The sequence below is a fragment of the Pristiophorus japonicus genome, chromosome 10, assembly GCF_044704955.1.
Source record: "Pristiophorus japonicus isolate sPriJap1 chromosome 10, sPriJap1.hap1, whole genome shotgun sequence".
NCBI lineage: Eukaryota > Metazoa > Chordata > Chondrichthyes > Pristiophoridae > Pristiophorus > Pristiophorus japonicus.
In genome coordinates this window covers 41,874,493-41,890,965 of record NC_091986.1, presented here as the reverse complement: position 1 = coordinate 41,890,965, position 16,473 = coordinate 41,874,493, and the positions used below count along the sequence as shown (strand labels likewise).

At 44.3% G+C, this 16,473-nt stretch overlaps 1 protein-coding gene across 2 annotated transcripts in view; it reads right to left on the bottom strand.

Annotated features, from left to right (window-relative positions):
* farp1 (FERM, RhoGEF (ARHGEF) and pleckstrin domain protein 1 (chondrocyte-derived)) overlaps positions 1–16,473 on the bottom strand; it is a 478,172-nt gene that overhangs the window by 88,611 nt on the left and 373,088 nt on the right. For both annotated transcript variants that reach the window (XM_070891767.1, XM_070891768.1), the window contains exon 14: positions 2,743–2,930. In XM_070891767.1, the coding sequence (XP_070747868.1) occupies positions 2,743–2,930 (188 nt within the window). The remainder of the gene's footprint in view (positions 1–2,742; positions 2,931–16,473) is intronic.

Genomic DNA, 16,473 nt, shown 5'->3' with positions numbered 1-16,473 from the left:
AACGTCTGAACTCATAGGCTATTTAAACTCCATTTCTTTGTGAAGGCTGATGCAACACGATTGTTCATTATGGTTTATATATTGCCACATGCGAGATGTCAGGAAAAAATTTTAAGCCAGTTTTAAAAACTATTTTAATCATGTAAGCCATAAAAGAATCTCTCCTCGCCAGGAATGAGATGAGAAAATCTCCACTTGTTGCATTTACAATCTCACTGACTTATCCAATCAGTGTCACTCTGACTGTCAGGCATCATCTCTTCAAAAACATTTTTTGATTCGTTCAAGGGTTGTGGGCATCGGCGGCGAGGCCAGCATTTATTGCCCTTCCCTAATTGCCCTCGATAAGGTAGTGGTGATCCACCTTCTTGAATATAGTAGCTTGCTAGGCCATTTCAGAGGGCAGTTAAGATTCAACCACAATGCTGTGGGTCTGGAGTCACATATAGGCCAGACCGGGTAAGGACGGCAGATTTCCTTCACTAAAGGATATTAGTGAACCAGATGGGTTTTTACAACAATCCGGTAGTTTCATGGTCACCATTACTGATACTAGCTTGTTATGCCAGATTTATTAAATTAACTGAATTTAAATTCCCCAGCTGCCGTAGTGGGATTTGAACTCATGTCTCTAGATTATTAGTCCAGGCCTCTGGATTACTAGTCCAGTAACATAACCACAATTGGGGGTAAGGGGGCTTCTCAAAACTTTATAGATGAACATTTGGCCAGCAATGGCCCGGATTTTCCGGGGCTTATGACCGTGTTTGCACATGCCCAGAAACCCGGAACTTGCGATCTGTCAAGTTTCAGCTGGTAGACAATTTGCGAACAACAAGCTCACACAAGCAGCCATGTGATAATGACCAGGTTTTTAGTGATGTTGTTTGAGGAATAAATATTGGCCAAGACATTGGGGAAAACTTCCCCTGTTCTTCTTTGAAACAGTGCCATGTGATCTTTTACATCTACGTGAGGGTAAACGTTTCATCCGAAAGACAGCACCTCTGACAGTGCAGCATTCCATCAGTACTGCACTGGAGTGTCAGCCTAGATTATGTGCTAATCTCTGGATAGCTATTCTGATGCTTTCTATAGAGCTACCATATAGCAATAAAAAATTGCATTTATATAGCGCCTTTAACATAGTAAGATGCCCAAGGCACTTCATAGAAGAGTTACCAAAAAGAATTCGACACTGAATCATACAAGCAGATATTAGGACAGGCGACCAAAAGCTTAGTCAAAGAGGTAGGTTTTAAGGAACGTCTTAAAGGAGGAGACAGAGGCGGAGAGGTTTAGGGAGGGATTTCCAGAGCTTAGGGTCCAGGCAACTGAAGACACGTCCGCCAATGGTTGAGCAATGAAAATCAAGGATGCTCAAGAGGCTGGAATTGGTGGAGTGTCGAGATCTCGGAGGTTTGTAGGGCTGGAGATAGAGAGAGACAAAGCTATGGAGGGATTTGAAAATAAGGATGAGAATTTTAAAATCAAGGTATTGCTTATTCGGGAGTCGATGTAGGTTAGTGAGCACGGGGGTGAACGGGACTTGGTGTGAGTTAGGATATGGGCGGCAGAGTTTTGGATGAGTTCAAATTTATGGAGGGTGGAAGATGGGAGGCCAGCCAGGAGTGCGTTTCAACAGTAGATGAGCTAAGGCAATATAAACTTGACTTATGACGTCCAACACAAGCCATAGCAAAATGTCATATCGGAAATTAATTTCTCACTCTGGCAAGAATCAACATGATTGAAGGAGGATGAGCTCTAATAACTATTAGGGACTACTGCAATATATACTTTCCATAAAGGTTTGCGTATTCCCAGCCAAACATTCTTTGGCGCAGAATTTCTAGACTTAGCTTTATGGAAGTTATATTTCTCTCATCCAGTAGTTACCAAATGTACCTTATTAATTCATGAAAAATACCCAATGTACTTACCCAAATTCAATAAATCCCTGAAATGTATTTTAACAGAAATGTTTAATTCACTACGTTAAAATAAAGTACAAATCAGCACAGGAGGCCGCCATTCGGCCCATCATGGCTGTGTTGGCTCTTTAAAAGAGCTGTCCAATTAGTCCCACTCCCCTACTCTTCCCCCATAGCCCTAACCCATACCCTCTGTTCCCTAACCAATGCCCCCTTGTCCCTATCCCATTTCTCATATCTCCTGTCCCGATCCCATACTCTATGCTATTCTATACCCTGTCCCATCACAGAATTATACCACACAGAATGAAGCTATTCGGCCCATCATGCATGTGCCGGCTATTTGAAAGAGCTATCCAATTAATCCCATTCTCCTCTGCTCTTTCCCCTTGCTCTGCAATTTTTACTTTTCAAGTATTTATCCAATTCCCTTTTAAAAGTTACTAATGAATCTGCTTTCACCACCCTTTCAGGCAGTGCATCCCAGATCATAAAAACTCGCTGCTTAAAAAAAATTCCCATCTCGCCTCTGGTTCTTTTGGCAATTATCTTAAACCCGTTTAAATTAATTTACATCTCAAATTTCAAGCCAAAAGAAATTGGATTGCAAGCATCCATAATAAGCATTTTAATTTGCAACGCTACAATTCATTAGTGTGTTTGTGGCGTAGTTCATTCAAAGTGCCCTTGGCTCAAATACAGAGGTTGTCCAATTTGAAATCAGGTTTCTTGCAGTGTATTGTCATCGCTATCTTAGCCATGACATTGCTTGGCAGCTGGGACTGCAGCGGGGTAATTATTCCCATACCTTTCTCCTCATTTCCTCCTCATCGTCAGTCTTGACGCATGCTGCGTCGGTCAACAGCGGAGTCATCAATGGTGAGTGCTGTTTGCCGTCTGGGCTCAGGCTGGGAGACAGGGAGAGATTCTGAACACCGGGGCCACTTTGCGAATTCAGCGAGAGTTCTGACACATGAGGGCTGCACGCCAGGGAGCCTGGAACAAGCAGAGCAATTCACGTTACACTTTCAAGCCCCCAGCACCAGCAGAGCTTCACAATGTTATTGACGCGAAGAACAATTTTAAAAGTAGAAATGTAGAATAATTTCCACGCTCTACTTTCATGTCATGAAAGAAACTAGAGATAGATATTTAAAAATAAAATTGTTCTGCAGATTAACTCGGTATCAAGAAACAGAATTAAAGAGGGGGATAGAAAAATGTATTTACACATTGGGTGGACGGAATGTGGAATTGTCAGACGCAAACCATTCCTGACATAAATTCTTTCAGAAGGGGATTAAATAGTTGCTTGATAAAAAGTGAAGAAATTGATTAAAAGGGATGGGGAGCTGGCAAGAGAGTGGGATTAGACAAGAGGACCTATGTGGAGAAAAACATCAGCACAGATGTGATGGGCTGAATGGCCTGTTTCTGTGCCATGACATTCTACGTAGTCATATAAGACATCTTCAACTTAGAGCAGAAGATTGAGAGAAGATTTTCAAAATCATAGGCGTCTGGACAGAGTAGATAGGGAGAAACTGTTTCCATTGGCAGAAGGGTTGACAGCCAAAGGACACAGATTTAAGATGATTGGCAGAAGAACCAAAGGGGACATGAGGAGATACATTTTCACGCAGCGAGTGGTTAGGATCCGGAATGCACTGCCAGAAAGGGTGGTGGAGGATGACTCAATTGTGGCTTTCAAAAGGGAATTGGATAAGTATCCGAAGGAAAAAGAATCTACAGGCTACGGGGAAAGGACGGGGGAGTGGAACTAGCTGAAGTGCTCTTGAAAAGCCGACAAGAGCTCGATGGGCTGAATAGCCTTCTTCCGTGCTGTAACCATTCTATGATTCTAACCTTCTTGTAGAGTCACTGGCTGATTTGAGGGGATTTTGGGCGTTAAAGGCAGATTCAATTCTGTTATGGTCATGAAGACATGAATGTTGCCCGCTATATGATTTTCCCCTCCGTTGCACAAATGAAAGGCAGGAAAAAGCATGACCGTGTGTGTACTGCACTCCAGTTGTTCCTTAATTTGACAGGCATATGTAAAATGTCACTAAAGATTCTTCGCCAATGTGCAATGAAGGCGAGCAGTAATAATACATTAACAGAGGCACATCAGATTCCTGAAGACATCATCTGTGTTGTGCCAAGATAAAGGAATTAGAGATTGCCATGACAACGTGACAGAAATGACAGCCCGACCTCTTGGATTGTGGGCAGTATATTCATTAGAGGGAAATTCTATAGGTCCTCAGGATTAGATCCAATTTCAGGGGCACGTCGATTCTAATTCTGGTTATGCTATGGTTTACAATTGACATTGAACTGTTTTAAGTGTGCGTACGGGGCATGGATGTGCATGTGCAGAGGTGTGAGCGTATATGTGAGAGTATGTATGTGTGAGTGTGTATGTGAGCGGCTGCGCTGAGCGCTTGCACGTGTGTGTATGTGAGTGTTTGTGGGTGTATGTCTGTGTGTATGTGAGCATGTGTTTATGTGTGAGTGCGTGAGAGTGTATGTGAGCATTTTTGCGTCAATGTGTGCGTATGTGCGTGTTTATGTGTGAGTGCAGGCGAGCGAGAGTGTATGTGACTGTTTGTTCGTGCGTGTGAGCATGTGTGTGTGCATATGTGTATGGCGATGAGTTTCTTTAATCCTACGAATAAAGAAGCAACAATCGTCCATGTTACATTAAAAATGCAGAAGTTCTTGAAAGCCTCCTGTCATGTATCCTACATGGCTACTGTTGGTACTATCACAAGGTGTGCCACCAGAGGGCACAGCAGTGGGAGACTTGTAGGTTACCTGTACAGGTGTGCCTGGCCTAGTATAAAAGGCAGGCCACCAGGTGTGATCCTCACTCTGGAGTTAGCAAATAAAGTACTAAGGTCACTACAGTTCAAGTACAACACATTGCTTCGTGGAGTCATTATTAGAGCATCTAAGGACACAACAATTGGCAATGAGATTACGAACTTTCACGCGAAAATGGCTACCCTTGGTACGTTGCAGCAGTTCACCGATGGTGATGATTGGGATGCCTTTGTGGAGAGGCTCGACCATTTCTTCACAGCAAACGACCTGGAGGAGATGACCCGGCCACACTAGCTGATAAGCATAGAGCTATCTTGCTAACCAGTTTGTGGGCCCACCATCTATGGCCTCGTCAGGGACTTGCTGGCACCAGCGAAGACAACGACCAAGATGTACAAGGAGCTCGTAACCCTGATCCATGAGCAACTCAAGCCCAAGGAGAGCACCCTCACAGCCAGACACCGGTTCTACACCCACCGACGGCCCGAAGGCCAGGAAGTCGCGAAATACGCCGCAGACCTCAGGAGGCTGGCAGCACCGTGTGATTTCGGCAACCACCTCAACGAAGGGCTGCGGGACATTTTTGTCACTGGAATTGGCCATGAGGGCCTTCTTCATAAGCTACTGTCGGCGGATACCACAGTCACACTGCAGAAGGCCATCTCTGTGAGCCAGGCATTCATGACCTCAACCTGTGGCTCTAGGCAGATGTCTCATCCTCAGAACTCAAACCCGGCAAATACTGTGCACAGAGTGGCGCCATTTGGAGGCTGGACTGTAGAGCGCAAACCCTCTTGGGTCAGAGAGAACAGGCCCCCAAATCCCTTAACTCAGAGTCCGCCAAGTGGAGCTAATCGTGTATCTCCATGCTGGCGTTGTGGAGGGAATCCTGTGGAGTGCTGCTTTAAAGACTATGTATGCAAAGGCTGCAGCACAAAGGGCCACCTCCAGCGAATGTGTAAAAGAAATATGACTCACTGTGTCAATGAAGAGGCTGCACATGGCCATGAATCCAGCGCAGATTATGAAACGATAGGCAGAGAGGCAGCTCAGCCCCACGATGAGGTATATAGTATGTTTACCTGCACCACCGAGTGTTCTCCGTTGAAGATGGAAGTTGAGATAGATGGCGTTCCAGTCTTCATGGAAGTGGACACGGGGGCGAGCCAGTCAGTGATGAATCAAGAAGCCTTTGAGAGGCTATGGGACAATCAAGCTGAACGACCCAAGTTGGTCCTGGTTCAGGCAAAGCTGCGCACCTACACCGATGAAATCATCCCAGTCGTTGGTAGTGCGGATGTAAAGGTACTCCATGATGGCATGGTGCACAAGTTACCTCTGTGGATTGTTGCAGGTGATGGACCAACGCTGCTCGGCAGAAGGTGGATGGAGAATATCCATTGGAAGTGGGAAGGCTTCAACCCTCCAGCGATCGACGTCCTCTGTGTTTGGAGGCACATCAAGCCCTCACTTGAGGGTGGACCCGGCACCAGAGAGCAGACCAGCACAGCATCCGAGGTACAGACCACTCAGCACGACTGTGTGGAGATGATCCAGCTGAAACGACCTGAACACACCTTCCAGGCTCCAGTGGCAGGATTCTGGAGGAAGAAAATCGGATCCAAAGGCGACTTCCCAGCTTCGGTGGCAAAACCTGGGGAGGAGGATCACCGCAGTCGACATTGTGGATGTAGGAAAGATGGCACCCAAACCACGAAGCGAGGCGCTGAAGAAAAAGATGGCCGTGGCCAGATCTCGAGGTACAGCACTGATGGAGTAACATGTGACATCAAACGGAGAAGAGGATTGGGGTAAAGAAAGCAAGGCTCTCTTAAAGGAGGTCTGCAACCACTACAATTAAAGGGACAGTTCCACACACTCAAGCAATGTAATAGCAACTGTAAGTTAGAGTCAAAATGTGTAACTGACGACCAGAGTTGTGTACATGCAATAAGCAAGGAAAAGTCGCACAATCATGTAAAATGTGTAACTGATGATGAGAATTGTGTACATGCAACCAGCGAGGAAACGTCGCGCGATCGCGATCGGAACTAGAGTATCTATCATAAGTAATGAAAAGTTGTGCGATGTAGGATTTCGACTGCACGCAGCTAATGCTGCGGGCAGACACCCATCGGGAGTTACCCAACGCTGTAGCCTGCGTCCCGGGGACTAGAGTTATGCACCAGGGAGTGTGGCCACAAGCAGCCAACACACACAAGCTGCAGAGCAAGTGACCTCAGGAGGGCAACGTCACTGGTATCGATACCCTGCCCCTGATCAGCTCCACCTCTCAGACACCCGATGGCACCAGCCGCCACGAGCATGAAAGAGCAGACTATGCTAAGGCGCAGTCCCCAGACCCCAACTCCACCGAGGCCATACCCGTAAACGAAGGGTCACCCGCTACAGTCCCCCCAAAAGGGACCGGGACCAGCCAGGATCCTAAACCAAACAACGCACAGGTTAGCGAGTCAGCAGTTCCCTGTGCACTGCTAGACGACAGTTCCTCAGGGAGCAGCAGCGACCCAGGGCGCAAAGAAAGGACAGGGAGGTCACAGGCATCTGTGAACCTGCCCGATGCTAGGAACCACGGCAACTGCCCCAAGAGCAGGCAACTTGAGCCAACCAGATTCCCACTGCCAGCACTGGGCACCGCGCCACCACCAGACTGCAGGGACACCATCCAGCAGTTCTGGAACTGGTTTGTCCTTATGCACTAGTCACTGCATTGATAATGTATCTCACCAGTCTAACATATTTGCCTCATGACGGAACCACAAATGTAATGCAACCTTGTTTTTCTGAACTTGAATGTATATGAATGCAATGAGCCTCCGGCATAATCTATATGCGGGGGGGGGGGGGGGGGGGAGGGTCGGAGAATGGAGTGGTCAGGGACACACACAAACAGCAACCACCAGCACTCTACTGCACCAACCACTCACCTAAGATTGAAATGACCTGCCAAGGGTCAATCAGATAGAGCCCAGATAGAGCTAAGCCCAGAGCACAGTCAATGCAGAGGCGATTTGCACTGAAGGCTCAGGGGAGAGTGATGTCATGCATCTTACATGGCTACTGTTGGTACTATCACAAGGTGTGCCACCAGAGGGCACAGCAGTGGGAGACTTGTAGGTTACCTGTACAGGTGTGCCTGGCCTAGTATAAAAGGCAGGCCTCCAGGTGTGATCCTCACTTTGGAGTTAGCAAATAAAGGATTAAGGTCACTATAGTTCAAGTACAACACTTTGCCTCGTGGAGTCATTATTAGAGCATCTAAGGACACAACACCTCCAGCCAACAGTACAAGTTTAAATCCAGCCAGCAGCTGCATCTACTTGAACTTGCACTGAGACTCGTACAAGACAGCGATAATATCCCAGATCATTTCCACAGGGAAGGCTGAAGGGGAAAAATAATTGGAAGACTCTTGCTCTTTTTCATTTTAAAAAAATCACTATAGTAACAGCATAATACCCAGACACAAGAAGCTTTAAATAATGACCATTGCATATTATAATGAGACGCAGTTAGTAATTTGTCAATGTATTAATACTAAATCAACAGACATGGCAACTCTTGGGTGGAGAGAGAGAGAGAGCTCGTTCTGCTTTGCTCCCCCGACATACATTCACACATTGAATGGGACTGAGGTGCTTGCGACACATAAATTTAAATTTCCATTGGTGATGACACCGTCTCCCTTTGAAAGTCAATTATTAAGTCAAACCCATCCTTATCTTATTCTCTCTCTCTCAGTCTTGGTTTAGTTCATGTTTAACTGGTACTAGAATACCAGCTAGAAAATTGAAGTGCCAGTGTTGCTTGTAAGAAAGAATGAACTTGCATTTATATAGCGCTTTTCACGACCCTCAGGACATCCTAAAGCACTTTGCAGCCAGTGAAATACTTTTGAAGTATTGTAATGCACTCCTGGCTGGCCTCCCACATTCTAAACTTGAGCTCATCCAAAACTCTGCCGTCCGTGTCCTAACTTGCACCAAGTCCTGTTCACCCATCACCCCTGTGCTCGCTGACCTACATTGGTTCCCAGTGAAGCAATGCCTCGATTTTAAAATTCTCATCCTTGTTTACAAATCCCTCCATGGCCTTGCCCCTCCCTATCTCTGTAATCTCCTTCAGTCCTAGAACCCCCCGAGATCTCTGCGCTCCTTCAATTCTGGCTTGTTGCGCATCCCCGATTTTCATCGCTCTGCCATTTGCGGCCTTTACCTTCAGCTGCTGAGGCTCTAGAATTCCCTCCTTAAACTGTTTCACTTCTCTACCACTCTCTTCTCCATTAAGTAGCTCCATAAAACCAACCTCATTGACCAAGCTTTTGACCTAATAGCTCATTATAGGAAGATCATGGCTGATCTGCAACCTAACTCCGCCTTTTTCCCATATCACTTAATAACTTTGGTTAACAAAAAGCTATCAATCTCTGATTTAAAATTAACAATTGATCTAGCATCAATTGCCATTTGTGGAAGAGAGTTCCAAACTTCTATCACCCTTTGTGTGTATAAATATTTCTTAATTTCACTCCGAGTAAAAGATCCTCTCGGAATGAGTGATCACAGTATGGTTGAATTTGTAATACAGATTGAGGGTGAGGAAGTTGTGTCAGAAACGAGCGTACTATGCTTAAACAAAGGGGACTACAGTGGGATGAAGGCAGAGTTGGCTAAAGTAGACTGGAAACACAGACTAAACAGTGGCACAATTGAGGAACAGTGGAGGACTTTTAAGGAGCTCTTTCATAGTGCACAACAAAAATATATTCCAGTGAAAAAGAAGGGCGGTAAGAGAAGGGATAACCAGCCGTGGATAACCAAGGAAATAAAGGAGAGTATCAAATTAAAGACCAATGCGTATAAGGTGGCCAAGGTTAGTGGGAAACTAGAAGATTGGGAAAAGTTTAAACAACAGCAAAGAATGACTAAAAAAGCAATAAAGAAAGGAAAGATAGATTACGAAGGTAAACTTGCGCAAAACGTAAAAACAGATAGTAAAAGCTTTTACAGATATATAAAATTCAAAAGAGTGACTAAAGTAAATGTTGGTCCCTTAGAAGATGAGAAGGGGGATTTAATAATGGGAAATGTGGAAATGGCTGAGACCTTAAACAATTATTTTGCTTCAGTCTTCACAGTAGAAGACACAAAAACCATGCCAAAAATTGCTGGTCACAGGAATGTGGGAAGGGAGGACCTTGAAACAATCACTACCACTAGGGGGGTAGTGCTGGACAGGCTAATGAGACTCAAGGTAGACAAGTCCCCTGGTCCTGATGAAATGCATCCCAGGGTATTAAAAGAGATGGCGGAAGTTATAGCAGATGCATTCGTTATAATCTACCAAAATTCTCTGGACTCTGGGGAGGTACCAGCAGATTGGAAAGCAGCTAATGTAACGCCTCTGTTTTAAAAAGGGGTCAGACAAAAGGCAGGTAACTATAGGCCGGTTAGTTTAACATCTGGAGTGGGGAAAATGCTTGAAACTATCATTAAGGAAGAAATAGCAGGACATCTAGATAGGAATAGTGCAATCAAGCAGATGCAACATGGATTCATGAAGGGGAAATCATGTTTAACTAATTTACTGGAATTCTTTGAGGATATAACGAGCATAGTGGATAGAGGTGTACCGATGGATGTGGTGTATTTAGATTTCCAAAAGGCATTCGATAAGGTGCCACACAAAAGATTACTGCAGAAGATAGAGGTACGCGGAGTCAGAGGAAATGTATTAGTATGGATAGAGAATTGGCTGGCGAACAGAAAGCAGAGAGTCGGGATAAATGGGTCCTTTTCTGGTTGGAAATCAGTGGTTAGTGGTGTGCCACAGGGATCGGTGCTGGGACCACAACTGTTTACAATATACATAGATGACCTGGAAGAGGGGACAGAGTGTAGTGTAACAAAATTTGCAGATGACACAAAGATTAGTGGGAAAGCGGGTTGTGTCGAGGACACAGAGAGGCTGCAAAGAGATTTGGATAGGTTAAGCGAATGGGCTAAGGTTTGGCAGATGGAATACAATGTCGGAAAGTGTGAGGCCATCCACCTTGGGGGAAAAAACCAGTAAAAGGGAATATTATTTGAATGGGGAGAAATTCCAACATGCTGCGGTGCAGAGGGACCTGGGGGTCCTTGTGTATGAATCCCAAAAAGTTAGTTTGCAGGTGCAGCAGGTAATCAGGAAGGCGAATGGAATGTTGGCCTTCATTGTGAGAGGGATGGAGTACAAAAGCAGGGAGGTCCTGCTGCAACTGTACAGGGTATTGGTGAGGCCGCACCTGGAGTACTGCGTGCAGTTTTGGTCACCTTACTTAAGGAAGGATATACTGGCTTTGGAGGGGGTACAGAGACGATTCACTAGGCTGATTCCGGAGATGAGGGGGTTACCTTATGATAATAGATTGAGTAGACTGGGTCTTTACTCGCTGGAGTTCAGAAGGATGAGGGGTGATCTTATAGAAACATTTAAAATAATGAAAGGGATAGACAAGATAGAGGCAGAGAGATTGTTTCCACTGGTCGGGGAGACTAGAACTAGGGGGCACAGCCTCAAAATACAGGGGAGCCAATTTAAAACCAAGTTGAGAAGGAATTTCTTCTCGCAGAGGGTTGTGAATCTGTGGAATTCTCTGCCCAAGGAAGCAGTTGAGGCTAGCTCATTGAATGTATTCAAGTCACAGATAGATAGATTTTTAACCAATAAGGGAATTAAGGGTTACGGGGAGCGGGCAGGTAAATGGAGCTGAGTCCACGGCCAGATCAGCCATGATCTTGTTGAATGGCGGAGCAGGCTCAGGGGCTAGATGGCCTACTCCTGTTCCTAATTCTTATGTTCTTATGTTCTTATGTTCTCCTGAAAGGTCTGGCTCTGATGTTTGTCTATGCCCCCTAGTCACAGATTCCCCAACCAGGGGAAATAGTTTCTCGTTATCTACTCAGTGTCAAATTTTGTTTGATAACACCCATGTGAAGCGTGTTGGGACATTTTACTACTAGTTGAAAGGCACTATATAAATGCAAGTTGTTGTAGTAATGTAGGAAACCATGTCAAGCAGTCATGTCCCTGTGTCAACACTACATGGAATCATAGAAATTTACAGCACAGAAGGAGGCCATTCGGTCTATCGTGTCCGTGCCAGCCGACAAAGAACTATCAGCCTAATCCCACTTTCCAGCACTTGGTCCGTAGCCTTGTAGGTTGCAGCACTTCAAGTGCATATCCAAGTACTTTTTAAATGTGGTGAGGGTTTCTGCCTCTACCACCCTTTCAAGCAGTGAGTTCCAGAACCCATCACCCTCTGGGTAGAAAGATTTCCCCTCAAATCCCCTCTAAACTACCTACAAATTACTTTACATTTTGTTGACCCCTCTGCTAAGGAGATATAGGTCCTTCCTATCCACTCTATCTAGGCCCCTCATAATTTTACACACTCAATAAGGTCTCCCCTCAGCCTCCTCTGTTCCAAAGAAAGCAACCCCAGCCTATCCAATCTTTCCTCATAGCTAAAATTCTCCAGTCCTGGTAACATCCTCGTAAATCTCCTACCAAGGTAATCATTTCTCCAGCTGGTGTACAATGGACCGGAAATAACACAAGGAACTACACAGAGACCGACTTTATTAACAGTAATGTATGTTCACATTAATGTGAATAAAAATGAAGGAAACCCTCTGTGTGGAACAACAAACAAATAAGATTTCATTTGTTCTGATCTCAAAATGTGGTGATGCGGGACGGGTATGATTTGGAACAAAATGCTTATATTTCTGGCTTCAGCAGTATTTGGAACTCCTCATGCCCGCTTCGTTAATGAAAAAAGCAGAAATGCAATCATTAATGCTTTTCAGTTAATAAATAATATTAACCAGGAATGTTTATGGGGCCCACCTAGGCAGTGGTAGGTTTAAGGTGTCTGTACATGAATGCACAAAGTATTCAGAATAAAATCGGTCTGTCAGAAGCTGAAATTGCTATGGGAAGCGTGATATTATAGTGTTCATAGATGTGAGGCTTGGGCAAGGGCAGGTTGAGAGCTGCACGTTTCTGGATACAAAATATTCAGAAGGAATAGAATAAGAAAAAAGGAGGGATGGCTGCAAAGATCGCAATTCAACATTAGAAAAGCAGAATGATGTGGCCTGAACCTATTTGGTTAGATTTAAAGAATCAGAAAGAGAAGGGATTAAATTATAGGAGTTGATTTATTGATCATTAATCAATGGAAATGAGATCGAGGAAGAGATACATAGGCAAATTATGCAGAATGGCTGACTTTAATCATTCAAAGATAAATGGCAGGGAGGGTAATGTAAGCAGTGGAATGGGGAATCATGTTTCTATAATATATCTAGGCTTGCATTCTAGATCAGCATGTTTTTAATCCAACAAGGGAGGAAATGATGTACATCAAGTATGAAAAAGTAAGGGTCGAGGAACATCTAGTCATCATCAAATTATTAAGTTCAATATATAAATTGAAAAGGAAAGGGAAGAAACTTAGATTAAAGGTGCACGATTGGATAAAAGCATGTTTCAATGAGATAATGGATTTTGATAGATTAAATAAGGGAGAAACTGTTTCCAGTGGCAGGATGGTCGGTAATTAGAGGACACAGATTGAAGGTAATTGGCAAAAGAACCAGAGGGAGAGATGAGAATTTTTTTTTACTCAGCGAGTTGTGATTATCTGGAATGCACTGCCTGAAGTAGATTCAATAGTAACTTTCAAAGGGGGATGGGATACATACTAGAAAAGGAAACATTTTCAGGGCTGTGGGGATAGAGCAGGGGAGTGGGGCTAATTGGACAACTCTTTCAAAGAGTCGGCACAGGCACGGTGAGGAGGCTGATTGGTCTCCTATGCTGCATGATTCTACGATCCTATGAAAAAGAGAATTCATAGCAATCATAGGAACAGGAGGAGGTCATTCATCCCATCAAGCCTGTTTTGTCATTCAATGAGATCATGGCTGATCTGTCACCTAACTCCATATACCCAACTTTGGCCCATATCCCTTAATACCTTTGGTTAACAGAAAGCTATCAATCTCAGATTTAAAATTAACATTTGACCCTGCATCAATTGCCGTTTGCGGAAGAGAGTTCCGAACTGCTACCACCCCAATGTGTGCAGAAGTGTTTCCTAATTTCACTCATGAAAGGTCTGGCTCTAATTTTTAAACTATGCACCTAGTCCTAGACTCCCCAACCAACGGAAATAGTTTTTCTCTATCTATCCTATCAGTTCCCCTTAATATCTTGAAAACTTTGATCAAGTCACCTTTAACCTTCTAAATTCCAAGGAATACAACCCTATTTTGTGTAATCTCTCCTCGTAATTTAACCCTTGAAGCCCGGGTATCATTCTGGTAAACCTACGCTGCACTATCTCCAAGGCCAATATATCCTAAGGTGTGATGCCCAGAATTGCTCACAGAACTCCAGGTGTGGTCTAACTAGGAGCTGCAGCATAACTTCTGCCTCCTTGTATTCTAGTCCTCTAGATATAAAGGCCAGTATTCCATTAGCCTTTTTGATTATTTTCTGTGCCTGTTCATGGTATTGTAATGATCTATGTACCTGAACCCCCAAGTCACTTTGGACCGCCACTATTTTTTAGCTTTTCATCATTTAGAAAGTACCTTGGGTGGATAAAGGGGAACCAGTGGATGTGGTGTATTTGGACTTCCAGAAGGCATTTGACAAGGTGCCATATAAAAGGTTGCTGCACAAGATAAAAGTTCACAGGGTTGGGGGTAATATATTAGCATGGATAGAGGATTGGCTAACTTACAGAAAACAGAGAGTTGGGATAAATGGTTCATTCTCTGGTTGACAACCAGTGACTAGTGGGGTGCCGCAGGGATTAGTGCTGGGACCCCAAATATTTACAATCCATATTAACGACTTGGAAGAAGGGACTGAGTGTAACATAGCCAAGTTAGCTGACAATACAAAGATGGGAGGAAAAGCAATGTGTGAGGAGGACACAAAAAATCTGCAAAAGGACATAGACAGGCTAAGTGAGTGGACAAAAATTTGTCAGATGGAGTATAATGTTGGAAAGTGTGAGGTCATGAACTTTGGCAGAAAAAAATCAAAGAGCAAATATTGTTTAAATGGAGAAAGATTGCAAAGTGCCACAGTACAGTGGGACCTGGGGGTACTTGTGCGTGAAACACAAAAGGATAGTATGCAGGTACAGCAAGTGATCAGGAAGGCCAATGGAATCTTGGCCTTTATTGCAAAGGGGATGGAGTATGAAAGCATAGAAGTCTTACTACAGCTATACAGGGTATTGGTGAGGCCACACCTGGAATACAGTGTGCAGTTTTGGTTTCCATATTTACGAAAGGATATACTTACTTTGGAGGCAGTTCAGAGAAGGTTCACTAGGTTGATTCCGAAGATAAAGAGGTTGACTTATGAGGAAAGGTTGAGTAGGTTAGGCCTCTACTCATTGGAATTCAGAAGAATGAGAGGTGATCTTATTGAAACGTATAAGATTATGAGGGGGCTTGACAAGGTGGATGCAGAGAGATGTTTCCACTGATGGGGGAGACTAGAACTAGAGGGCACGATCTTAGAATAAGGGGCCGCCCATTTAAAACTGAGATGAGGAGAAATTTCAGTGGAATTCTCAGCCTCAGAGAGCTGTGGAAGCTTGGACATTGAATAAATTTAAGACAGAAATACAGACAGTTTATCATCATCATCATAGGCAGTCCCTCGAAGCGAGGATGACTTGCTTTCAAAAAGGGATGAGTTCACAGGTGATTCGATGAAGGATCTAATATTCCAGATCCCGAACTACATTGTGAAGGGTGGAAGATGCCTGTGCTTGGATTTTTTTTAATGTGTGGTGGCCGTTGCACACCAGCCACCACACGGGCTTGGTCCAGTGGCAAGGATTACCCAAGACTAACTGGAGACCTGCTCTGTTGCACGGACCGAGCACTCACACATATCGCAGTGTGGGCTGGCCCGTGCTGCCCCTGGGCCCTCGGCGCTTCTCGGCCCCAGATTCACGCCTCTCCTCATAATTAAATACCGTTGGCAATCATTGTCGGGTTCAAAGATATTAGGTGAGATTCCCAGAAATCTGTCTCTATTCCAATAGCCTCTTTCCTTAAATGATAAGGGGATAAGGGGTTATGGGAAGCGGGCAGGGAAGTGGAGCTGAGTCCATGATCAGATCAGCCATCATCTTATTGATTGGCGGAGCAGGCTCGAGGGGCCGTATGGCCTACTCCTGTTCCTATTTCTTGTGTTCTTATGTACCCTGTTTTATCCTTTTTAGGTCCAAATTGGATGACTTCACATTTACTTACATTGAAATCCATTTGCCACAGTTTTGCCCATTCACTTAATCTATCAATGTCCCTTTGTAATTTTATGCTTTCATCTACACTGCCCTACAATGCCGCCTTTCTTTGTGTATTCAGTAAACTTGGATATTTGGCTTTCTATTCCATCATCTAAGTCATTAATAAATATGGTGAATAGTTGAAGCCCCAACACAGATCCTTTCTGGACACCACTAGTCACATCCTGCTAATTAAAAGTAACTGCCCATTATCCCTACTCTCTGTCTCCTGCCGCTCAGCTAATTTCCTAACCAGGTCAATAATTTGTCTTCAACTTTAGCCAACAGTGTCTTATGAGGGACTTTATCAAATTTGTT